Here is a 27,580-nt window from a genome sequence, read left to right as displayed (position 1 = left end):
GGTTACATTCAGTTTACATCATAAAGAGCAGACAGTCTGCGCACAAAGAGGCCCTCACATTGCGAGCTCCGCATCTGCCCGGTCGTCTTCCTTCGTACCCAAAAGTCGCACCGCCCTGCACGTGCTTGTTATGCATCATTTAGCCGCTGTTTCTCCGGCATCTGCAAAACTCTCACGCCGATTTTGATGATCGAATTATAGAATTTAAGCATTTGGTGCTTTGTCACGACAGTGGCTTATAGCATACTGGGGCAAACCAAAGTATCATCTCATTTTGCCTCAGTCTATTCATTAATAGCAGTTGATTTTATATTTTATGTATAGAAAGCAATCTGGCGTTTTGAGTGAAAGAAACCCAGACACCACAATGAAAGTGCAAGCCTCTGCCAAGGCAACCTAGTTTCTCTCTTATTGCCATGGCAACCCTAACTGAGTAGCGTTAACCTTCCAAACATTGGATTACAATGCATGTAAGATGGCGGCGCGTGCACACGCAGCGGCCTCTCTCTGTCCCGAACGGTGTTTTGTTTTGTCGTTTAATGTGGGTTTGTCCGACAGTTTTGTGTGTTCGTCTCGTCGCACCGGGTTGTGCTACAAGTACAGCGGGCTGGTTCAGCTCGACATCGGCGAGTTTTGTGGCGATCTGGACTTTGAAGCAGGGACATTAAAGGCGCTCGGTCTGCTCCGTCCTGAAGCGAGAGCGGGGGCGTCCGGGCCAGGCTGGCGGCCAACCCAGCTCGACCGGCCGTGCCTTCCTTTCTTCGGGCGAACGTTCGATCGCTGAGCATCAACATGCCTGCTGAGATCTATGAAACGGACAGTGCGTAACTGCTGTGCATCTGGAGCGGCTAGCGTGCTATCGGGCGGACCGGGCCATTGTACGAGGGGGAACATCGCGAGGAGGTGGAATGCGTGTCTACATCCGTGACGAATGGTGCCGGGACTCTGTGGTGGGATGCAAGCACTGCTCGCCTCTGGCGAAGTTTGTGATCTTCAGGCTTTTGGCGTCCTGAACTCTCTCCCCCGTTGTTTACTTGTATGTTACTCGTGTACTGTGTCTCGTCACCGTGGGATGGAGGAAACGTAATTTCGATTTCTTTGTGTGTCTTGGCATGAAGGAATTGACAATAAAGCTGACTCTGACTCTGACTCTGATTACTGCTAATCAAAGTCCAAGGACTCAAGCATTAGCATAGCATGTATCTTTGCTTGCTAAAATTCCTCTTTTGGAGCTTATTTCTCTGGTCTACCTCTGCCTGAATCCCAAAAATGTTATTTATGAACAAATGGAGGTTCCGTGACCGCTCTTGTGACCCTGCAAGGATGAAAAGGTAACGTCCTCGGTGAAGCTATAAAACATTTATCCATGATATTAAGATTTTATATTTAGTGGCGCAGATGGAGGCTGTAGCATTCTGTAGTGCTTTATAAACTAATGGTGTCCAAAAAAAGGCCTTCTTGCTATCCATGCAAAGGTTTATTTTCTCTTAATTAGGTCACAACTGTTTAGTTTCTAGATGGCTGCTTGAGCTTATATTAATTCCATATGAATACTAATATAACACAAAATTCATACCATATAAAGCTTCAAACTCTTCTTTACAACAATATATTCTACGCGCCATCACTAGTCGAAACACATTTCTGATTAATATTGAATTTGTGGAATAAAACGAAGCAGGAAAAAAAACACCCATCCAGCTCAGGAGGGCGGCCATTTTACTACTTGCTGTTAAAAATAACATCACAGCGCCTTAGGACACAGGCAACAATGGTCACAGCTCACCTGTTTTTTGGGTTTGGTCATGGGATGTTCGCAAGCTGAGCCCTTAGGCTGGAAATTTCTAATAAGAAGCGGGGGGGAAAAAAAAGCCTGTGAATGCTGAGACATGCTGTCGCTGGGCTGAAATGTCAAATACAAATAAAAACAACAGCAACTCAATTGACTCGAGCCAACCAGATCACTTCAACGAGTGACCCGGAGTAACCCGAGTCTATGAAATGAACTGAGATTAACTCGGCTGTTGCTTTTGTACAATAATAAATCCAAAGAGCTTCACATTGATGCGTTGAAATTGAATTGAAATGATTTTAGATGGTACAGTCACCACAAGAAAAAAAATACTCTGTGTACTCTGCGATTCGTCACGCAGGGCAGCAAGCTGTGTATAATAATAATATATAGTACCGTTGGAAAACAAAACAAAAAAAACACCTTGTGACGGCTTCCTGTTTTTCTCCGGCAACTCTCCTTTCATTGCTTCATATCTCCTCTCTATTTGTCAGCTTCTTCTTCATATTTCTGGCTCCCTCCCTGGTCAACGTGAAACAAATACTCAGCAGAGCAAAGCCAAGCTTAGGAAAAAAAAAAGAAAAGAAAAACCTGCACATTTTTTTCTTTCCTCTCATTTCTTTTTGATCCAGTGTTCACTCACATTCAGCTACATTCAATGAATAATAAAAAGATTGGTTAAGCTTCCCTCGTGAATTGCGATATGGCACGCCAATCCATACGTTTTATTTTTCTCTGGATTCAAAATTGCTGATGGTCTTTCTTTTCCGTCAGCTTTAATCACTTGGTTGTTCTCGAAACACAACGAGGGCTGTTGTTGATTGAGGAGCGCCACTCGACTTAACAAAGGCAGCTGGGTTAACAAACAGTAAAGATAGCATGCTTTATTTAGGGTACATTCAACAAAACGCTTTCAATTGTGAATTTGCATTTTTCTTTTCTTTTCAGCCAGGCTGTTCTGCATCCGTTTGTATTCAAGTGTTGTTTGGACATCTGGCCAAAAGAAACGCCTTGATCCTAGTTTTCCTCTCCACGTTGTTGATTTTGCAACTGAAACCATGAGCCGGTCCTGGCCCAGTGCCATGGCTCTTATTCACACTGAACTTCTTCTAGAACAATCCCCAAGGATTGATTGGGAGGTGACCATGTGTAGGTAGTCAACGCATACACCAACACACCTCTTGCTCAATCATGAGTCGCTTTGCTGGAGGCTGTGCCGTCCTCCATAGTGGAGGCTGTGTCTTTTCTTTCGTGGATCTTATTCCATGGCATCGTCTTCTTCGGTAGATCATGTTTTTTTTTCTAGTGAAGGTTTGTCTTCTATGGTAGAGTCTCAAAGTGAAGATCCTTGTTTCCTTTGTTTATATTCTTGTTGGCATGAATAATTTTGTCTAGAGTTATGTTCTTCTGTGGGAGAGGAACACCTTGTTTTTTTTTTAAAGGTTTTAGTGAAACAATTTAAGGAATAATGGAATCGTTCTCAAGAGACTGAACGTCTTTCTCCCCCAATCTACCGTCTTGCTTTTGTGCTTGGCGAAATTGTCCGATAATTCCTTTTGTCAGGTGGAAAGAAGTGGATTCTCAGCAATGGGGGCAATGGTGCCATTCTTCTTTTCTTCCAGACGTGCTGAGGCTAGTCAGCTCAACTTAACAAGCAAATGGAGTCTATTCATGCCAGCGCCATGTGCAGCCAACAATGCAGAGCGCTGTCACAGGCGGTGCCTTTTTAGGAGGAAATGTGGGCCATGCAGTGGTGGCGGTGGTGTGTGTGTGGGGGGGAGGCCAAATATCATTTTAATTGAAGTGGCGAGGAGAGCTCGTCGCACATCTCCGGCAAATATATTTCTCTCAGTAATTGTAACTGCTCAATGAATTCTCCCCGTTGTTTTATTGTTTGTTGTTGACGCCATGCGACTGTTTGTACAGTCGTGTGCAACCTGATGCTATAAGATTGCTGCTTGTCTTTTGCTTCTGAGCACTTTCACAAGCCCCCCACCCCCCCATGCCTGTCTCAAGCAGACTTATTTTAGGTGTTGTCGCTTTGAGCCTAATGAAATCAAGCAAACATCACAACTGCGGGCTATGCCTTTCAGAGCGTGCTGGCATTATGAGTAATTAATCTGAAAGTGCTATGATTAATCTTGCTACTTTACCGCCTCGGGTGAGACTGGATGTCGCTGAAAAAATCTCATCTAACAGATCCTCCTGAGAACAAACAGGGCAACTTAGATTTCTGAAGGCAGCGCTGCATGTCTTCTCACTTTCTCATTTTGAATGTTCGGTGCAAGGTAAGAAGGCCATTCCAGCCAATTGGGGCCATTTGCTTCTTGACACTAAAGCAAATTTATTTTATTTTTTTTTTTTGAATGAAACTTCTTATTTGAGTAACAGCACCTGTAACAGGACTAGTTTTTAGCACAACATTTGCAAATACATGGCATTTATGATTATAGCTTGTTGTTACTAAACACAATAAAATGATAGGACTAAGCAAACATTTGGCCTCAAGAGCCAAAGACAAAAGTACAAAATGCAGTGCCGCTTTATAAAATCATATTAATTTAATTTTTCCGACATTCAAATTGGCGACTTGAATGCGTGCGCATACGTACGCTATATGTGCAAATAATTTGATTATGTAAATGAGCACCGAACTGCCAAGTTCCTTTATAAATTGAAATTACATTCATATCTGCCTTCAGGCTAAATCTTACTCTGATGATTTTATTGTCTAGAACTGCAATGACGACAGATTCTGAAGAATCACATGATAAATGCCTTGAATAATTTGAATTCTTTGAAGAAGAAAAAACAATCAAATGAGGAGTTTGTTGATTGGACTTGTCAAATAGCCAAGGTTACACTCGCCGCCGCATCTTTGCACAGAGCCGTCAAGTGATGAATGCAAACCACTCGTGGTCGACAGCTCTCACCAAGATGTCATCGCTGATGCTCACGAGCTTTGAGAAGCTGACTGTCGGAGTTTTGGTCTATAAATCATCTTCCTCAACTTGTGCAACACAGCTCTGGTGGATCCTTGTTTTCTGTTCAGTTCAGCTTGGGCTATTTTATAACCGTCTAGAATTAACATCGGTTGGCTTCGGCTGTAATTGACACTGACTTTTCCATTGACGTCATTAGAGGATTATTTTCTGTGCTTGTATCATTTCATTTTCACACTGAAAAGTCACTGCAACCCTGTATTAACATTTAAAGAAGTACAGACAAAATGAGAACGGTGTTCAATTAAAAGTTAGAAAAAAGGGAGCAGGAAAAGTTCTCCAAACCAACACTTGCTAAATGAACTATGGCATTGCAATTCTGTTTTGTCGACGGATTTAAAATGCACTTTTGTATGTTTATATCCATTTGTTTATTTATTTACTTTTGCTGTTTTGGTGGTTTACACCCAATTTTTTGACTTGGACGTGGTCTATTTTTGGTGGTAGCATAAAAAAAACAATAATTGTTTTCTTTTATAGAAACACCTCTGGTGTTGTTATTTGGGGAACACCTCAAATTAGGAAACGTCAAACGTCTGCCAAGGTTGAATTATGAAACAATAGTGAAGAGGCAAAATGTCAAATCTGTATGATTCAAGTCAAGTCAAGTCAAGTTTATTTGTATAGCCCCAAATCACAAGCAGTCTCAAAGGGCTTCACATAGACAGAAATTGACAATTATTCTCAAAGCATCCCCTGATCTTAAGCTCCCAAATAGCTGTCAGTTACTCTGATGACCTCCATCTAGGGGAAAATATATTGGCAGTTTTCTCAAAGTTGAAATTGCCAGCTCCACTGTGTGAATCAAGACACATTTCAAGTCACATGTCGGTTTTATCTGGATTTTCATGGGCTCTTTGGCCCATAAAACCGCCTCGTTAATTTAGTTTACAATAAACTAACAAACAGCGATCAAAAACAGACAAATGCGTTTAAATTTGCCATCAATCCGAGTGATGTATTTTAATTATGCAAGCTGATAAATTTGGTGCAGGCTTTTGTCGTTGTAGAATGTGAAGCCGGAATCTTTCTCAGTTCTTTTGGTGCAATCAGCGTCTCTGGCCCACAGTGCCCCACCTCCCCCCCCAGCATGAGTAATAGCCTGCGTCGACTTCTTGTCACCGTGTGAGGTGGTGCCGCATGGCTCGCCTGTTTCCACGCGTGTCCTTTCAAGCGGCTCGGCAATCCCAAGCTGATATCTATATCGACCGTGATTTAGCTGATACAGCTGCAGTCCCTCTTCCGCTTCTCCCTTCTGCCTCAATCTTCCATCTCCCTCCCATTCCACTTCTATTGTCGATAATGTGTTCATCTCTCAAGTGTCGGTGTATTCCAATTCACCCTATCATCTCCTTCCCCACCTCCGACGTCGAAAGAAACAAAATGGGTTCCTAGAAACTGTCTGGATTTCTCTGAACCGATATCAGTCATTGCTAAGAATAAGTCCTGCATGGCTGAGCGACACGAGAGTTGCAGAGCTGTACAGATAGGAGGTGTACAGATAGGAGGTGAACATGTCGGAAAAACATTGCGGCTAATTGGTTAGGCCAGCTCAAGCAGCGAACACAATTTTGTGAAATAATCGTCACAAATGAGGTCGCAATGGGAGGTGTATTATATATTTTTTTGTGAACACGACACTATAGGAATGATAAAATTGGGGCAAATAGCCAGATGAGGTATCTGTATCAGAATTGTTTTGGAGTGTTTCTGTGGGAATTTATTTGTCATGAGGTCACTGGGAGCAGTTGGACTTCACCTGGAAGGTAGTTGCGGTCGGGGCTCTCGAGTTGTTTTCATAACAAAGTCAAACCGGCATGACTTTATAGACCTTGAAGAAAAGAAATTGGAAATATAAAATGGCCCTTGTTAAACCAGCACACGGCACTGAGGCAATAAGCGCTTGTTGCATTTTGCTCGGTGATAAGCATTTGCTTCCTCGACTTACGACAAAATTCTGTTGACCCGAACATTTTCTTTTCAATGATGGGCTACCGTATTTTCCGCAGTATAAAGCGCACCTAAAAACCTCCAATTTTCTCAAAAGCCGACTTTATAATCCGGTCCGCTTTATATATGGACCAATATGGATTTGTGGATGAGGACTAATTTATTAAAGTAAGCTTTACGTGTTTATTTTGTGTGTTGTGTGATATTAACATTTGAGCAACGTTGAGTTATTGATATATATATATATATATATCAATAACTCACTGAGTGTTACTATATTGTGATTGCATTAACGTTTGAGCAACATTGTTATTTATTCTATGCGCTTTATAATCCGGTGCGCCTTATATATGAAGAAAATTTTAAAATGGGCCATTCATTGAAGGTGCGCCTTATAATGCGGTGCACCTTATAGTGCGGAAAATACGGTAATTCTTTGTGTCCTTAACCCGCCTGACCTCTTCCCGAAATTTGAGCATACCTGCTGAATGCTGTTGTTTTTTCCAAGGGGCACCATGGATTGTGCCCTCCAAATTCCAAACGGCCCCGTGAATATATGCCACGAGCCGAAATAGTAATGCAAGCAATACTTTTGATGGATGTTGCCGCGCCTGCGAGATAGCAAAACCTTTATTGCACTTGTGAAGTTTTCTAATGAATCACACTATTTGTTGTCCGTGCGATGTTGCGGGTGATATATTAAACGTAGCAATGTGCATCAGACACCAAGCGTTCTTACTTTCTTGGTGTCTTGCCGACTTCGCCGCTCCAGGGAACGAGCCCAATCCTGACTAATGAATTGCACGAGGCGTTTACCGATACTTTTCCCGAGTTGTAGTCATATTGAAGGAACCACTGCATTGACAAACCGCTGTAGCCCCGAAGCTCAAATCATGTATCTTTTTCTCACTGCAGTTTACTGCTCTCCGATTGTATTATGAGCTGCGTGGTATGAAATTGTCAAGAATTTCCGTGTCCATCACGCAGGCCTGTTGTAGCTCTGGGTGTTAACAGCGTGTCCATATCAGCGGCCCCGTGTTGGCTTCTGTAACAGCTCTGACAGCTCACCTAAATCAGGCTCCTCCTCTGCAGTATGATTCCTGCGTGTTACTGCCAGGACCTGCGAGCTGTGTATTTATTCACACAACCCATTTCCTTGCTTCACTATCTGCCCCCCCACACCTCACCAATGCCCCCCCCCACTCTCAATGCCGTGTGTTGTGGCCACCCCCTTCTCTTCCTGCCTCTCCCTCCCGCTCATCCTTGGCCCCCACCCCCCCGGGGGCCCCTCCCTCCTCCGCTCGGACTCGCTTTTCAGACACACACAAACACACAGCCTGACAACAGTACGCCTCAAGAAGATGCTCTTGTGTGGAGTTATTATTAGAACTCCAAACTGTTTTTGTTTTTTCACGAGGCTTCAGGCTGTCCTGGAGTTTGCTCATCTCGGACTCCTGGTGATAAATTAGTGTGTTTTTGTTTTGTTTTTAATCAGCATCCTTTTTTCTTTTTGTGCAACGCAGCATCCTGAGCTCGTTCATCTCGTGTTGTAGAAGCTCAATCCACGCAGTTGTCAGGTTAAAAACGAGGCAGCGGCGCAGACCTGCCATAGATGAGGTAACTGGAGAGGGAAGCGGAGCAGCAGCAGGAGCATGAGGAGAATGCAGCAGTAATCTTTGCTGCATGAGACTGAGCAGGTGGAGCACCAGAGGAGGAAGACATCCCGGCGCGTCTCGCTCACTCGCTGGGAATTTCGCCGCATCCTCCGAGGGAGCCGCTGAGGGAGGGAGATAGCGACTCGTTTATTTATTTTTCTGGATTTTCCGCCCTTTACTGCGCCGCTGCAGATGTCGCTCGCTCTCTTGCTCCATCTATAGCTCATCTAGCGCCCTCATCCCATCCCCTCCTCCTCCTCCATCCTAGCCTCCTCCCTCCTTTCCTCCTTTGCTGTGCATCAGTGGCTGAAGGGGAGGCAATGTGCTGGTTCCCGCATCGTCTCTAGTCGTCAGCATCTTTACTCATGCCCTTATTTTTATCCAGCGGTGTATTTGGCTTAGTGAAATGATCCGTTTTCCCACGGACGCGTGTGATGTCTGCGGTGGAGTGGCGCTCGTCTTAGTGGGCAGGCTCAGCTGCCCTCCAGCTCTACCTGTGGGCGATGGAGACTTTCATGGCGATTCTTATCGCATCCAGCTCGGTCCTGCTGCCACGTCTCACGCCTAGATGTTTCCTTTTCTAAGGCGGCATGCCTCTTTAGTTGGATCCTTCTTTTGGTTTGGATGTGCGCTTTCCCCGACGCCTTGGATATCCCGCTGTCAAAACGATGCCGCTGGATGCTTTTTAATGCTGCGCAGAAGACACCTTGCTGTGGGAGAATGTTAGGATAAGTTTGCAGGAAAGCAGGCAGTTGGATGTGCTTTGATGCAATTCATATTTAGGTTACTTTTATCACACGTTGAAGGGGATTTTTCTTTTTATGATCTGCTGCCAAGTCCCCGAGCCTGCAAAGGGATTATAAAACGCAATGTCCTCGATTCTCTGAGATGCCCTGTGGTCTTCTAGTGGGACTCCAAAAGACCAAAACGTGGTCAAGTGGCGGGTCTTGGGCCCGTGCGGAAGTGATGGGTAGACTCTTGGCACCCCCCCTTGGGAGGACCTGTTCAGGCTGGAGCCTTAGCATGGGCCTAAGTTACTGTTCCAGGCTGGCCCTCTGGTTGGCCTTGATTATCGTGCTGCCCATCCAAACCGGAACGGCACGTGTGTCTTCTAGTCTCAGCACCACGCACCACGTCCACCATTTCCACAACAAGCATGGCACTGTTCCTATTGCCATCAACAGGATGCCCTTTCTCACCAGAGGGGGCCATGGTAAGCCATATGTCATTTATGCATCATTTTTGGCCGCAAAAAAAAAAAATGCTGAGCTCTTTCATACTGGATAATTATATGCTGCATGTGCTGCGGCTCGTGCATGATTAAACACTCTGTAAGCACATCAACATCTCATCAGTCGCGCTTCCCCAATGTCGCCTTTCGCCAAGCCTGCCGCCGAGCAGAATCAATTGTGGCCTGTTTGTGTTGTCACATCACAGATGGAGCGTTTTTTTTGTTTGAGGAACTCAATTACGGCAAAGTATGCTCTTTGTGCAGCTGAAGGCTGTTAAGAAATGACCTATCCTCTACAATTAACATCAATCTGACGGGGCTTCTCAAAATCACTCGACTCAAAGCGCCGACACTAGCAGAGCCCCTTTTCAGATTGCACTTTGAAACGCTCACTTTTATGTCCCCAGTGGATTTGTCGTCTTTTTCAACGGAACAAATCTGTCAGCCTTTATTAAAAAAAAAAAAAAGGGGGGGGGGGGGGCTCAAAATGTGATCAATTACATCAGCGCTATTATCACAGCTAAATGGTTATGGATGGGGATTTTACATGATCAAGCCGACCTGAAAAATAAAAACACTTCAAAGAACTCACTGATAAATTTTCAATTACGCTTATTGCAGGCTTGCTGGCTGCTTCCTCTGAAGGACTCTGCATGCTTCACAGCAACGACTTTGATTGAGTGCAACACAAATGCTTTGGTTTAGAATCCACAGCTCATCATAATGTTTGGAATTTGAAAAGGATTTGTCATTATACACATATAAGTGTCAAACTTGGTGAATTAGCATTGAAAAGCCTCCTTAAGCAAAGAGTACATTACTTCCAGTCGTTGCAACCCTTTGTTTGAAACAATTTTATTCTCTGAATGGAACACCAGAGTTAACATTTTCCACTGACTGACAGGTTGATAGAAGCATAGCTGCACTAAAAGATTATGCAATGAGGCAATTACTTTAAAATTCACTTTCAGTGTCGAACAAAAAAAAAAAAAAAAATCACACATAAAGCACAAAATGATTCCACTGTGCACAGACCATTACAACCTGCTGCCAGCCTTCACTTAACGTCGGTCTATAAAGGTTAAAAGTCCATATCTGGCTAGTAATGGAAATATACTTTCCATTTGTCCAAAAACGACACTACCTGAGTGCACTAGATAATGAAATGTCCATCCATTGAGAAGGTTACCATGATACTGGAAGAATATCTCAAATCAGCCAAATAGCAACGGGATTTGTGCCAACCTAAATCTGAAATGACCCTCGATACAAATGTGACAGACAAAATCGGTGAAGAGACTCAACATCGTTTGAGGACATTGAGGTGACAGCTACAGGTTGTGTGATGTTCACATTTTCAAATATTCAACATTTTTCTTCCCCTCTGGATTCCCTCCAACGTTGTCACGTATTAGTGCCTACTTTTTATTGCTGATCCAAATTCCTGAGGTCATTGCAGTGGTGGGTTATCACCCTCAAGTAGTTGGGGCCTCTTGACATCCGTGTTGCTTCACGGCTGTCATTACGCAGTATTTTGCTGAGCTAACCTCTTCCCACTTGGACTGTAAAAGACTTGACCATGCTATGACTCCCTGTGTGGTGGACCACATACGCACTCCACTGGAACTCAGCATGGATTGGCCTGTAGGTGACCTCATCTTCGTGCTAACCCTAACCCCCCCACCCCCCACCCACCCCACCCCCACACACATGCTGACACTCAGTGGAATTATTCCACACATTCTTGGAACAAAGTGCTACAAGCAGACAGTTGAGCAACTTGGGGGAAATGGCTTTTGGGGAGCCTTTCAGGGTAAGCACAAAACGAACTGAATAGAAAGCATGTCATCTTCAATTTATTTTCTTTCTGCCGGAGCTGTAAGAAAGAAAGAAAATGTATCAAATGTGGACACGGGAGATAAAAGGTACAAAAAGACAGTATTTATTCCAGGTCATATTGTACGTTTCCCCAGGCAGCAATTTAAAAAAGAAAAACTCCAAACAAAAAGACATGTTAAAAAAAAAAAAGAAGTCTCCTTTTTTAGCAGAGAGGATAAGTAGAAAAAGAAATAACACAACACGGTGTGATATGCAACAGACACGGAAAACAAGTTTGAAAAAAAATCTCGGCTTGTTGTGCTTTTTTATTATATCTCATTATCGGAATTACTTTAGACAACTGCCTGGCAAGTAAATATAAGTGTAAAATAAAAGGTAGATTTGACCGAAATAAAATGGCACATTTGCTGTTATGGAAAAGAAATTGTAATAAATGTAAGAGCTACAATTTAAAAAAAAAAAAAACATCACATATAAACAACAAGCTTTGCGGCACTGCAATGACTCTGAAATGAGTTTCACCAAAGGAATATGAATGATATCAACAATCCGTTGAGGAGAGCGCTTTTGCAAATTGGATAGAAAAGTCTCGACAAGGTCATCACATTATTTTGTGCTTTTAATTGTGAGGATGGTGTTTAGTTGCTTTTCTCTTAAAATGCAGACGAGCTCGCTTCTTTTGGTTAAGGCATCAGCATCTCAACAGATGTGTGGGGGATGACTCCAAGCATGAATATATTCCACCACAGGCATGAACACATGAAATTGACTTGAGGTGTGATGCATGAGTGGTGGTCTATTTAAAGGCGTTTGGGAAAGGTTGCATGTGTTTTATATTCAAGCACATTATGCTGTTTGCAGCTGAGTTGGAGAGACAAGAACAGAATTTTAAATCACATCTAAGTGTCTCCATACACTGCTGTGATATTGGTCTTTTTTTTGGAGGATAAAGAATATATGCCAGTGACTATTGTTACGGTGTCTGTCTATATGTGCAGCTGCACCTTTTGTGTTCAAGTATCAAACCGATGGACTTTTCTAAAGCAGTTATGATGTTGTTTTAAAAAATGCAACTCTTTTTGTTTTATGTTTAATCTGACAGTAGAAAGCAGTTGGGAGTGGCAATAAACAGATAGAAGAACTGTTCACCATCTGCCAAACTATCCTTGCCCTAGAAAAGGGGACTCAGTAGAGACCTTCCCCAAACAGTACTCATTTGTAGATATCAACCGCTCTGAAGCCTGAATCTTGTCATTTTATGCTAGATTTGTTGAGAAATTAAAGATTCAAAAATCAGGATTTGCATGTTTATAGGTGGAGAACATTGAATTGGTTCTGCTATGATGCAATACTAAAATAATATAAAATAATATATTAATATAAAATATAATAAAATAATAAACTAAACAAGGCTTCCAGCATTTAAAACATGGGCATATCATCTGTCATTAAAAAAGAAAAAACTATTCTGATGCACTCCAGGGAAATGTCTTGTATCTGAAATGTCTACTGAGGTCTGGCATTTGCATTAATGAGGACGATTAAGAGGCTGGCCCATTCCAATAAAAGAGGAGTAGGATTGTGTTTGCTTTGGCTGAAAGGGAGAGCAGTGCAAGATTTTTTTTTCCCCTTCAAGCCTGCAAGATGTACTGTCGAAAGCACAAAGAGTATATAGGTTGTCCTTTCTCACAAAGGCAACATTTTCAAACCATTATGACGAAACCCCCGAGTGGCCCTTGATGCAACAGTAGGTGAACAAGCAGACAGTGTAAAAGCACGGAGAATACTATCCAAATTAAATTTGACATTTTTGTCTGCTAGTTAGAGGTCATTTTATTTTATTTTTTCCTTTGCAGACAATTGGGTGTGCTGCGCCAGCCGCATTTATAATAAATAAAAAAATCTCATAAAAACAATAATAAAATCGAGGGGGGGGGGGAATTATGTGAGATAAGGAGAGACTCCTGTGTTCCAATAAAAGTAAATATTAAATCCCTTATCAATTGCAACGCAGCATCTCGGGATTTCATTTTTACAGGCTAAAAAGTGAAGTTTAGGAGTATGTTAACATGATTATCAAAGCACATCCTTTGAGTGTTTGCACCTAACAGATATGACCCCAAACAATCATTTTGCTATTACGCAGCCAAGGTTTGTGGACCAGCCACATCATCTTATCAGATCTTCCGTGGAGCCCTTAATTGAAGACCTCGATGTGCTTCGCCAAAGCCACTTTCTTACTCCGTCGTTTCCAGTGACTAGCATATGTCCTCTCTGTCAGGCTTCAGGCTGAACTATTCATTTTCATCATTTCACTGAGCCAAATTTAATAGAGCGTGAAAGACGTGGGCTTCAAATGTCATAACTCAGACGACAAATTCGGACTTAATATCTCTCCATAAATCTCAAGAATTAACTCACAGTTTTCGAGTTTAATGTGTGTTTATATTTCTAATCGATCAGCTTTTTTTTTTTTTTACCTCCTATTAAATTCTGTGTTGCTCTGTTTTCTGCATAATGATTTCACAGTGTACTGTAGATTATTTTATCATTCTAACCCTGCTGGGGACTGATAGGTCATTAGGGGAAGTTTATCGACTTGTAAAAATAGTTTCTTTTTAAACCCTAGTGCACTCATTTATGTGAATATGCACTAGCATCTAATACAAATACTATTTTAAAAACTCAAGTGTGTTGCAGTGCAGTTCGACGCTGCTGCAAGCACAATCATCAAATATTTACCGTAATTTTCGGACTATAAATCGCGTTTTTTTTCATAGTTTGGGTGGGGGGGGTGACTTATACTCAGGAGCGACTTATATACATATATATATATGTTTTTTTTCTCAGTTTTTTGGGCATTTTATGGCTGGTGCGACTTATACTCCGGTGCGACTTATAGTCCGAAAATTACGGTACTATACACAGTGTTCAATTTATACCACCCTGACAGTGGCCATCGAAATGGAGTCTTGTTATTTTAGAGGTGGTATTTGTAAATTTGAAATTTGGTGTTTCTCAATCTTAATCAAGTCATAGATTCTCTTGAGGATAATATATTTATTGTGCCTCGAAACGGCATTCTGATTAATACTTTGCCATCCATCCCAGGGTGCAACCATTTTACTGCTAAGCAATTTCCTGGGTTTGATCATGTGACGTTTGCAAATCTTTGGTACTGTGGTATAATTTTTAGTAGAGCATTGATGGCAAATGGAAAGAAAAATTATTTTTAGACCAATTAAGTGAAATTACACAGCACAGCAGTGCGAAATCACTGATCTAATCAAGTCTCAAGGACTGGATAAAATGCCCCAAAGTCTTGGTGGTTTGTTTTCATGCCATTTTTATTTTGAATGATTCATTATTAACTTTATCCCATACATAAAACATCTGCACAAGCCAACAGTCGCTCATTTGAGATGCTGGAATCATCTGGTTGTTTTTGTCAGGAAGCTCTGTTTATTTTTTATTTTCCTGTCTTCACATCACAGTGAGGCGTGATGCAAATTACCACCAGCGCGCGTAGCCTATCGCTCATTGCCTCGCCTGTTGTGCACTCACTAGGCCGAGAGCACAAAGGACGGAATATTTTTGAGTGGGTAGTCAATGCAACGTGGCGCAGAAACACATCCATAATGTTACAGACGTAGCAACTGAGGGTATTTGGAGCAAATTATTTAGAGCATGACGGCTCCTGTAAAATCCAGATGAGTCCATCACTTGATGAGTCTTACGACGTGCGTGTGACGCATGCTACCAAGCATGAGCTCACACTTGGGATTAGATTGGTGATGCTTTACATGTGTAGGAGCCAGCTTTGGTGTGCACATTTGTTCCATTATATACGGTATTTACCTCCCCCAAGCCTGAAGGCAAGTGCTGGGGTTTTTCCAATGCTGTTTGTTTGTTGAGTTATAATGGGACATGTCAATTTGATCATACATGAAATTTGCATTTATCATGCATGAAATTTGCATGTGAATTTGGAATTTACTGTCTCCTACTTGATTTATCACATTTAAGATGCATGTAACCAAGGATTTTGGATGTACAATAGCATTGTGCCATCAATTTCAAGTCTATAAAATTCTCCTCTGCAATTGTTATAGCCATCCATCCTTTCTCAATAACACTTAGCCTGTGCATACATTTGTATTTGTTCCAATGCATCTCGGGAATTGGTAGTCATTTACCCGTGGAGCTGTTGTGACTCTAAGCAATAAGTTTGCCGGGATGTGTTTTTGAAACGTAAGATTGATATGTGCCGCTAAGCATTGGATGCAAGCGACTCGCTGTCTCACTGGATTTAGTACTTCAATAAGCAAAAGTGTAAATGCGTGTCTTAAGTCAAACACACATGCTTTGAAGTAAAGGCTTGGAAAAATGGAGAAAGCATGACTGACGGTCACTTTAACATGACCGAGAGGATTTGGGGTTTGGGTCATTGGGGTTGGTAATTTCAGAGGAGTAAACAGAAAAAACATTATGGATGACTTTTGCCTTTAAAAAAAAAAAAAAAGTTAATTGAAGAGTGGTGTTGTGATTTCCATTTTCTGTGCCTGTCACCTCTAGAAAACATTTTTATATTTATGTCTGTGTCCACACTCACCGTAAAAGTGAGTAAAGAAATTAATAATGATAATAGTAAATTAATTTAATTAGTAAAACAAAAATGTGTAAAAGGTAAAAAAATAAGAATGATAAATTAAAAATGAAGAAATTAATCAACAATATGTGCATTTTATTCATTTAATTAATCCATGTCTTGTCAGTAAAATATTACATTGAGATGACTATATTGCTGCTACAAATTGAACAGGACGTGAAACTCAAGCATTTCATCCACACTATAGTAATTACGTACATGCCCCAGCAGGAATGTAAGATTGTGTGAATAATTCAAAGCAGTCTGAAGTGGAGAAAAAAAAAAGTGAACAGTGATTTCACTGAATCAAATGGAGAGCATAGTGAGGCCAGATGCAGATTACATTCAGTCCAAGAAAGAAAGCAATAGAGCTCACTTACTGCGACTCCATCATGTCGCAGACTCACATTTGACTGCAAATCCGCGATATTAATTAAGATTAGCATGTAAGGGGAAAAAAAAGAAAACCACACAGTGTGAGAACCTGCCCTCTAATTAAATTCAAAGTCAGTACAAAGTAATTTTCAAGCCTTTGGAGGTCTTTGAGTATCAGGCAGCAGTTAGCCGCTATCAATAAGGAACCTTTGTGGCAACTGGCCATTACACCGTGCTGAAGACTACTTAAATCTTCATGCATTGAATTGAAGCTTCAATTAGTTCTCAAGTGTTACTTCCCGCCTCGCTTTATTGATTCACCTTTTGAAAAATATCCATCTGACAGACTCAAACGCTTGTTTAAGCACTACAACATAATAACGAGCATTTCCGCCGTACTGTCTGAGCATTTATAAAAGCGAAGGAATCGTAAAAGAGCCACAAAAGTGTGAAGAATTTAACATCAACAAAGCAGTAATTAAACCTTCAAATATATGACACAAATTAGAAAATATAAGAATTGCTTTGCGATGTGAAAATAGCTGCTGTGAACTAAAGATAATTAAAACAAGACAGCTTGAGGCAGTCGGACGCAGGGGAATTTACAAGTCAAGAAAATACCTTATCGTTGCCATATAATTAAAAGAAAAATATTCAACACTATAACTCATTCTCAGCTCAACGTAATTGTGTTAAAAACAATTATAATTGCCATATGTAAAGATAAAAGAAAGCCAACTGTGCATCACCTGTAAATGGGTGAAAAATAACACCAAGATGAAAGAACAGCAAAACTGAATATTAATAGGACTTGTGAATAATCTCAGTCTATTGTATCTAATGTTGTGGCTGGTGAATTTGTGAAAGCACTTGCTGGAGCTCACCTAAAAAGAAATAAAAAAGGTTGTCAGAATGAAGGAAACAAACAAAGCGGTTTTGTTTACTCTTTCCACCCACAGCTGGAACGACATACATATTCGGGAAAGGAGGCGCGCTTATCACGTTTACCTGGGCGCCCAATGAGCGGCCGAGCACCCGGGCCGACCGGCTGGCCGTGGGTTTCAGCAGCTTGCAGAAGGACGCCATCTTGGTTCGCGTGGAGAGCACCCATGGGCTCGGCGACTATCTCCAGCTGCACATAGTAAGTACTTCAAAAATATTCTGTCACCACAAGGTCGCCTTTATTCATCAGCATTCTCGACGAATAGTATTTTACAGTTGTGAGGAAAAACACTCATTGTGAATATTATGAAAAGATTTGTCGTTAGACTTACAGTTTTATTTTTAAAGTATCTCTTAGATTCTCTTTGAACGCATTTGTGAGTGGCTCAAAATGAAGCGAGCAAACCAAGCTTACTTCTTAAGCCTGGCTCTTTAATAATTCAGTGTTGTGTCTCATCTGAAACCACCATAAAATGGATTTATCACCTTCTACAAACAAGGCATCATGGATTGAATTAATAGATTCAAAGCTGACAATGTTAAATACTTAATAAAATTGTAAAGCATTAGAATTGCTCATCTTTGGCCTTGAATGTCAAACGTCAAGATGAAGATAATAATACCAGATAGTGTATCATTTTTTTATTTTTAGTTTATGCCTGTTTATAAGCAAATAAGATACTGATATAATATTTGTACCGGCTAAAAGTGAAAAAAAAATTGAATATTAATGTTTACCTGTGTTAAGATAGTTTTTGCCTTCAGTGTAGTATGACATTTTTCCACAATCTCCGCCAAATCCAAGCTGTCCCGTCCCCACAGGTAACCCGCTTTTACTTTTCTGTTGCTATTATTGTTTTGTTTTGCCATCAAATTAGCCAATCCGTCACGGCTAATAGCGAGCATAAGGCAAGTGATGACAGTGCTGAGGAGCGCAATCTCAGTGGAAAACGGATGGCTGCCATCATTAGAAAATCAGTTTGTGTTGAAACAAATATAGCAAATTTGTACATGACTCAGTCTGGCCTCAGAAAAAGAGACGCTAACTTTGTTTGGCGAGCGCCGTGAAGAAAATGTCTCCATGTTTGGAGACAGCGAAGAGAGACACCCTTCTTCTCGCCCTCCTACCAGCGCACGAGAGGCTCCCTCCCCCACATTAGTCCGACATCAATCGCTCAAGCATTTGTAAGTTTATTTATTTTTCATCGAGTCAAGAAACGTGCCAATTTGCAACACGTGTCGGTTATCTGCGAGGCGGCCAGCAATTTCCCAGAGGGCTTCTAGATAGAAATCATAGCAAAGGAAGCCTTCAATAGAGAAACGGGAAAATAACAATTCAAGGTATGAACGGCCTTGGTAAACGGAACCGCTTCATCGGTGGGCTTACAAAGGAAGTCATACAAATATTGAGTCAATACTCCAATATGAATATTGCCACTCTCAAATAAACAAGATTTGTCTGATAATAAACTCTATCATTTGTCAGCGAAACAAGCAACACCTCAGCAGCTGTCATCAAATGTGTCTGTTCTGGAGGGAGATCAGCCTTTTTAGTACGTAGCCCCAGGACAGATGCGGCGTGATGAAAACCAGAGGAAAGAGCTGTCAAACGTCCGCGAGTGGTGTAATAATTAAAATCACAGCTGCTTAATGTGGCTTCCAGTCCAGTGGATATTTTAATATTGGATGCTATTATTGCTTATCCAGTTCGCACTTTCACGGTTGCTGTTTTATACCACCAGTTTGTGGTCCGCAATCCATTAGAAAAACTATTCTCTAATGCCCTGAAACAGTATTGGATTTGACGTTAATATGTAACTGCGGTTCTCCTTTTGCAAACATGACATTATTTCCTTTTTGCCCCGCCCCGAGATCAAATCTCTCTTCCTAGACACTGAGAACTTGTGTCTTTTTATTTTTTTCTCTCGTGTCTGCCAATTTGCTGCACTCAACCACTTTGACACATTGACATATTATTAAATGCTCAGACAGTAAAGGAATTCACCGAGTGTGAGGTTTGCCGAGCGAAGCACTCAGATACAACTGATAGCAGTCAGAGCTCCAGTCATTTTAGTCAAAGCGACTCAATTCGGGAGAAAATTTGGAGTATCAAATTTCTTTCGTCCTTTGGAAAGAAATGTGTTTTGCTTGGTCACAGTTGGGATTCAAAGAAGCTGATTTATTTAGCGGGTCCCTCGTATTAGCGCGTGTTGGATATGAAGATGTATTTCAGTGTTCCTTTGGGATTACAAGAGATAAAAGCGCTCTGAGTGGTACCCACCACTGATGCAGATTTGTATTTGGTGACTTGGAATATGAACCAAGAAAGAAGGCCAAGCTTTATCAGCCTTTGCAGTATTTCAAAGGTGCTGTAGTCTGAAGTGTGGTCATAGAAACAGCAACTCAATATGCTTGCTGCAGGCAAGTTGATGCAAGCAGAGCGCTTAGCCACGAGAGTCGAGGCCGCAGACATCATGCGGCTTCTCGTCTCACACCTCCTATGGGCCGATTCAAGTAGATTCTTCAAGAGAAAGGGGAGCAAATGAATGTCATGGCAGAAAGCCGCTCTTTGGGGTCGCTTGGACGAGAGTGTGGTAGTTTTGCTTTGCCAGCACTTGAAAGGTCCTTTGGGACTTGTTTTGTAATCTCACTGAGTCAAGCGAAAAAAAAGAAGATAAAATGCCTTTGGCAAGCTACTCTATCCAACCTAGCTAGATTTGAGCATGAGCAACAGGACATTAATTTTTATTCTTCTGGCTTTTTAACGTTGTGGAGTGGACCTGTGTACATACTTTTGTACACATGTGAAAAATTGATCATTTTACAGTGCTTATTGAAGATTTAAATTAAAGAAATAATAATTGTGCGCCATCTTAAAAAAAAAAAAAAAAAAGAAGATGAATTACCATACAGTGTTTATCTTCAACAATACAAGTAGAAGCTCGGGACAAAGCCTCGTTTCAGCAATTGCCAGTTTTGAAGCAGACTCAAGGAACAGAATTTGAAAATATATTCTTGCCTTCACAAATCAGCCAGATAACCACATCCATGTTACATAGATTTTTTGGGGGAAATCACACTTATTTTATAGAAGAGATCCGTGTTGGGAATAACCCCATTTGCGCGGCGCTAATAGCAGCCCACTGCCACTATTTAGCCTTAAGGCTAACACAAGGAAAATCAATGCTGTTTCAGCTAAAGTAAGATCAGATGTCAACTATTCCGAGTCATTAAGTGAAGAATTCTCGGTTTTATTTCCACACAGTCAGACAGGGTGAGATGTTAGAATTGTGTAACAATCGTTGGTTGTGATGGCAACTTTATAATCATTTCATGAATTTGCGAACTTACTAACAAATGCGGAACAATGTATTTTTTTCCCAGTATTACTTTTCATATTTTCTGAATGTAATATAATAATGTAGTAGGTTGTTCTTCCTCAACCATGGCAAAGTGCAGGTTTTAAATTGAGTCGAACACAAAATTACGGACTCGATTCGATGCACATTGGACCAGTTCATACTTAATTGCAAATGTGCAGTGCTTTGTTAAACCAGACTTGCTAGCCTAAGTGAGTGTTTAAATTGGACCTTTAACATCTCCCTTGCTATTATAATAACTAACTGCACTGGCTATGTTTTAAGAAACATTTCCACATTGTTAGTGGTTGCATAGAAATGGGAAAGAAATTCTCAACAGTTATGATTAAAGCCAAAGCAAAACAGAACAAGCACTGAGGTAATTCTTTCATGCTCTCCAAACTGACTTCTTGCAAGATATTGTACATGGCAGTGCTTTGTTTTGGGGGTTTGCTTTAATGTCAAAGAAGAAGCAAAAAAACACTGAGGAATAACATCATGATTTTGCACGAAAGGGTTTAAACACGTATGATTGTGTGAAGGCGAAGGCCTTCACACTTATGTTATTCTACACCATTCTCTATTATTGTGTGAAGGCGAAGGCCTTCACACATATGTTATTCTACACCATTCTCTATTATTATTGTGTGAAGGCGAAGGCCTTCACACATATGTTATTCTACACCATTCTCTATTATTATTATTATTATTATTCTCTACGTTTCTCCACACTTTTTTGACACGTTTCATCTTCCACATAATTCATCCGATTCACTCCATTCCACTTTTCACGTATTCCAAATATTCACGCGACGAGCGCTTGTATTTTGCTCGTTCCGAAAATTTTCCGATTCCGCAAAATTCCCAAAATTCCGACAAATTTTTCCCCATTCATTCTTAATGGCACATTCGACATTTCACATTTACGTCGTTCCAATTTGAAATTCACATCATTCAGCACATTCTAATCACATTCGGAAGGATTCTCGACATTCCCAAAATTCCCAAATTCGAAAATTTCACGTTTTCACGTTAAAAATTCCGACAAATTTTCACAAAATTTCGTTTTTCACCTCTAACTTCTACATTTTTCAACCGATTCAACTCGTTCCAACTTTCAACTGTTCATCTTTTGCCTACCTATTCCACAACGTCCCACTTACCAAAAACTTCACATCTTTTATTTTGAAATTCAACCAAAATTCTCTAAAATTTCGTTTTTCTACTCTAATTTCTACATTTTTCAACCGATTCAACCCATTCCAACTTTCAACTGTTCATTATTTTTCTACTGATTCCACAACTTCCCACTTACCAAAAGCTTCACATCTTTTATTTTGAAATTCACACCCAATTCCTTTTCCCTTCTCATTTCTACATTTTTCAACCGATTCAACCCATTCCAACTTTCAACTGTTCATCATTTTTCTACCTATTCCACAACTTCCCACTTACCAAAAACTTCACATCTTTTATTTTGAAATTCACACCCAATTCTCCAATATTTCCGTTTCTCCTTCTCATTTCTACATTTTTCAACCGATTCAACCCATTCCAACTTTCAACTGTTCATCATTTTTCTACCTATTCCACAACTTCCCACTTACCAAAAACTTCACATCTTTTATTTTGAAATTCACACCCAATTCCTTTTTCCCTTCTCATTTCTACATTTTTCAACAGATTCAACCCATTCCAAATTTATTCACTTAATTCACCTTATTCTTCCCACATTCACTCCCATTCACCCCCACTTCCACTATGCTTACACAATTCAACCCTTGACCCCCAATTCCAGTGTGGCGGCCATCTTGGATGACCCTGAAGTGCCACCAATGAACCCAGAATGAACCGGAAGTGGCCCAAATCAAACCGAAAGTGACCCCAAATAGACCGGAAGTGACCTCAGGTAAACCGGAAGTGACCCCAAATCAAACCGGAAGTGACCCCAAATGTACCGGAAGTGACCTTTTTAGACCGGAAATGACCCCTAATAAACCGGAAGTGACCTCAGACGAACCGGAAGTGACCCAAATTAAACCGGAAGTGACCCCAAATAGACCGGAAGTGACCTCAGGTAAACCGGAAGTGACCCCAAATCAAACCGGAAGTGACCCCAAATGTACCGGAAGTGACCTTTTTAGACCGGAAATGACCCCTTATAAACCGGAAGTGACCTCAGACGAACCGGAAGTGACCCAAATTAAACCGGAAGTGACCCAAATAAACCGGAAGTGACCCCAAATAGACCGGAAGTGACCTCTGGTAAACCGGAAGTGACCCCAAATCAAACCGGAAGTGACCCAAAATGAACCGGAAGTGACCTTTTTAGACCGGAAATGACCCCAAATAAACCGGAAGTGACCTCAGCTAAACCGGAAGTGACCTGTTTTAAACCGGAAGTGACCCAAATAAACCGGAAGTGACCCAAATTAGACCGGAAATGACCCGAATCAAGCCGGAAGTGACCTTATTTCAACACTAAGTGCCCCAAATAGCTACATTTGCGCTTACGTCTTCGTTTTTTGTCCGATATAACCCGTTTCAACATTTTTACCCCAAAAGTGAACCTCCTGAGGCCGTTTTTTTTGGTTTTGTTCCAAATCTAGAAAGATTTTGGCGCAATTGCTTTTTTTTATTTTCCCATTCATTCTCTATGGGGATTCAACATTTGCTCTAACTTCTACATTTTTTAACTGATTCAACCCGTTCCAACTTTCAACTGTTCATCTTTTGCCTACCTATTCCACAACTTCCCACTTACCAACAATTCCAAATTTAAAATTCAACCAAATTCTCCAAAATTTCGTTTTTCTACTCTAACTTCTAAATTTTTCTACCGATTCAACCCATTCCAACTTTCAACTGTTCATCTTTTGCCTACCTATTCCACAACTTCCCACTTACCAAATATTCCAAACTTTCAATTTTGAAATTCACCACAAATTCTCCAAATATTCTACATTTCTCAAGTAATTCAACACGTTTCAACATCGTTCGGCAGCATTCCCCGAAAAAGTTATTCATACATTTCGCCTTCACACGCAATTTCTCCAGAAATTGCAAAATTCTAGTTATTATTATTATTCTCTTTTATTCTCCACACTTTTTTGTCCAGTTTCATCTTCCGCATAATTCATCCGATTCACTCCATTCCACTTTTCACGTATTCCAAATATTCACGCGATGAGCGCTTCCATTTTTCTCGTTCCGAAAATTTTCCGTTTCCGCAAAATTCCCCAAATTCCGACAAATTTTTCCCCATTCATTCTCAATGGCACATTCGACATTTCACATTTACGTCGTTCCAATTTGAAATTCACATCATTCAGCACATTCTAATCACATTCGGAAGGATTCTCGACATTCCCAAAATTCCCAAATTCGAAAATTTCTCGTTTTCACGTTAAAAATTCCGACAAATTTTCACAAAATTTCGTTTTTCACCTCTAACTTCTACATTTTTCAACCGATTCAACTCGTTCCAACTTTCAACTGTTCATCTTTTGCCTACCTATTCCACAACGTCCCACTTACCAAAAACTTCACATCTTTTATTTTGAAATTCAACCAAAATTCTCTAAAATTTCGTTTTTCTACTCTAATTTCTACATTTTTCAACCGATTCAACCCATTCCAACTTTCAACTGTTCATTATTTTTCTACTGATTCCACAACTTCCCACTTACCAAAAGCTTCACATCTTTTATTTTGAAATTCACACCCAATTCCTTTTCCCTTCTCATTTCTACATTTTTCAACCGATTCAACCCATTCCAACTTTCAACTGTTCATCATTTTTCTACCTATTCCACAACTTCCCACTTACCAAAACCTTCACATCTTTTATTTTGAAATTCACACCCAATTCTCCAATATTTCCTTTTCTCCTTCTCATTTCTACATTTTTCAACCGATTCAACCCATTCCAACTTTCAACTGTTCATCATTTTTCTACCTATTCCACAACTTCCCACGTCCCAAAAACTTCACATCTTTTATTTTGAAATTCCCACCCAATTCCTTTTTCCCTTCTCATTTCTACATTTTTCAACCGATTCAACCCATTCCAACTTTCAACTGTTCATCATTTTTCTACCTATTCCACAACTTCCCACTTACCAAAAACTTCACATCTTTTATTTTGAAATTCACACCCAATTCCTTTTTCCCTTCTCATTTCTACATTTTTCAACCGATTCAACCCATTCCAAATTTATTCACTTAATTCACCTTATTCTTCCCACATTCACTCCCATTCACCCCCACTTCCACTATGCTTACACAATTCAACCCTTGACCCCCAATTCCAGTGTGGCGGCCATCTTGGATGACCCTGAAGTGCCACCAATGAACCCACAATGAACCGGAAGTGCCCCAAATCAAACCGAAAGTGACCCCAAATAGACCGGAAGTGACCTCAGGTAAACCGGAAGTGACCCCAAATCAAACCGGAAGTGACCCCAAATGTACCGGAAGTGACCTTTTTAGACCGGAAATGACCCCCTAATAAACCGGAAGTGACCTCAGACGAACCGGAAGTGACCCAAATTAAACCGGAAGTGACCCAAATAAACCGGAAGTGACCCCAAATAGACCGGAAGTGACCCCAAATAGACCGGAAGTGACCTCAGGTAAACCGGAAGTGACCCCAAATCAAACCGGAAGTGACCCCAAATGAACCTTAAGTGACCTTTTTAGACCGGAAATGACCCCAAATAAACCGGAAGTGACCTCAGCTAAACCGGAAGTGACCCCAAATCAAACCGGAAGTGACCCCAAATGTACCGGAAGTGACCTTTTAAGACCGGAAATGACCCCTGATAAACCGGAAGTGACCTCAGACGAACCGGAAGTGACCCAAATTAAACCGGAAGTGACCCAAATCAAACCGGAAGTGACCCCAAATGTACCGGAAGTGACCTTTTTAGACCGGAAATGACCCCTGATAAACCGGAAGTGACCTCAGACGAACCGGAAGTGACCCAAATAAACCGGAAGTGACCTCAGGTAAACCGGAAGTGACCCCAAATAAACCAGAAGTGACCTTTTTTAGCCGGAAATGACCCCAAATAAACCGGAAGTGACCTCCGCTAAACCGGAAGTGACCTATATTAAACCGGAAGTGAGCCAAATAAACCGGAAGTGACCCAAATAAGACCGGAAATTACCCGAATCAAACCGGAAGTGACCTTATTTCAACACTAAGTGCCCCAAATAGCAACATTTGCGCTAACTTTTTCGTTTTTTGTCCGATTTAACCCGTTTCAACATTTTTACCCCAAAAGTGAACCTCCTGAGGCCGTTTTTTTTGTTTTGTTCCAAATTTAGACAGATTTTGGCGCAATTGCTTTTTTTTATTTTCCCATTCATTCTCTATGGGGATTCAACATTTGCTCTAACTTCTACATTTTTTAACTGATTCAACCCGTTCCAACTTTCAACTGTTCATCTTTTGCCTACCTATTCCACAACTTCCCACTTACCAACAATTCCAAATTTAAAATTCAACCAAATTCTCCAAAATTTCGTTTTTCTACTCTAACTTCTACATTTTTCTACCGATTCAACCCATTCCAACTTTCAACTGTTCATCTTTTGCCTACCTATTCCACAACTTCCCACTTACAAAATATTCCAAACTTTCAATTTTGAAATTCACCACAAATTCTCCAAATATTCTACATTTCTCAAGTAATTCAACACGTTTCAACATCGTTCGGCAGCATTCCCCTAAAAAGTTATTCATACATTTCGCCTTCACACGCAATTTCTCCAGAAATTGCAAAATTCTAGTTATTATTATTATTATTATTCTCTTTTATTCTCCACACTTTTTTGTCCAGTTTCATCTTCCGCATAATTCATCCGATTCACTCCATTCCACTTTTCACGTATTCCAAATATTCACGCGATGAGCGCTTCCATTTTTCTCGTTCCGAAAATTTTCCGTTTCCGCAAAATTCCCCAAATTCCGACAAATTTTTCCCCATTCATTCTTAATGGCACGTTCGACATTTCACATTTACGTCGTTCCAATTTGAAATTCACATCATTCAGCACATTCTAATCACATTCGGAAGGATTCTCGACATTCCCAAAATTCCCAAATTCGAAAATTTCTCGTTTTCACGTTAAAAATTCCGACAAATTTTCACAAAATTTCGTTTTTCACCTCTAACTTCTACATTTTTCAACCGATTCAACTCGTTCCAACTTTCAACTGTTCATCTTTTGCCTACCTATTCCACAACGTCCCACTTACCAAAAACTTCACATCTTTTATTTTGAAATTCAACCAAAATTCTCTAAAATTTCGTTTTTCTACTCTAATTTCTACATTTTTCAACCGATTCAACCCATTCCAACTTTCAACTGTTCATCATTTTTCTACCGATTCCACAACTTCCCACTTACCAAAAGCTTCACATCTTTTATTTTGAAATTCACACCCAATTCCTTTTCCCTTCTCATTTCTACATTTTTCAACCGATTCAACCCATTCCAACTTTCAACTGTTCATCATTTTTCTACCTATTCCACAACTTCCCACTTACCAAAAACTTCACATCTTTTATTTTGAAATTCACACCCAATTTCCTTTTCCCTTCTCATTTCTACATTTTTCAACCGATTCAACCCATTCCAACTTTAAACTGTTCATCATTTTTCTACCTATTCCACAACTTCCCACTTACCAAAAACTTCATCTTTTATTTTGAAATTCAACCAAAATTCTCTCAAATTCCGTTTTTGTACTCTAATTTCTACATTTTTCAACCGATTC

The 27,580-nt window shown here is 40.6% G+C and overlaps 1 protein-coding gene across 2 annotated transcripts in view; it reads left to right on the top strand.

Moving 5' to 3' along the window:
* LOC133168420 (neurexin-1-beta-like) overlaps positions 1 to 27,580 on the top strand; it is a 107,039-nt gene that overhangs the window by 66,089 nt on the left and 13,370 nt on the right. The window contains exons 1-2 of one of the 2 annotated variants that reach the window (XM_061299974.1): positions 8,087 to 9,612; positions 17,452 to 17,633. In XM_061299974.1, the coding sequence (XP_061155958.1) occupies positions 9,288 to 9,612; positions 17,452 to 17,633 (507 nt within the window). In that variant the 5' untranslated portion in view covers positions 8,087 to 9,287. Of the gene's footprint in view, positions 1 to 8,086; positions 9,613 to 17,451; positions 17,634 to 27,580 lie in introns of those variants that run through there. The other variant, XM_061299972.1, reaches the window with a different exon arrangement.

Source organism: Syngnathus typhle, linkage group LG15 (assembly GCF_033458585.1).
Source record: "Syngnathus typhle isolate RoL2023-S1 ecotype Sweden linkage group LG15, RoL_Styp_1.0, whole genome shotgun sequence".
Lineage (NCBI taxonomy): Eukaryota > Metazoa > Chordata > Actinopteri > Syngnathiformes > Syngnathidae > Syngnathus > Syngnathus typhle.
This window is presented reverse-complemented; position numbering and strand designations above follow the sequence as displayed.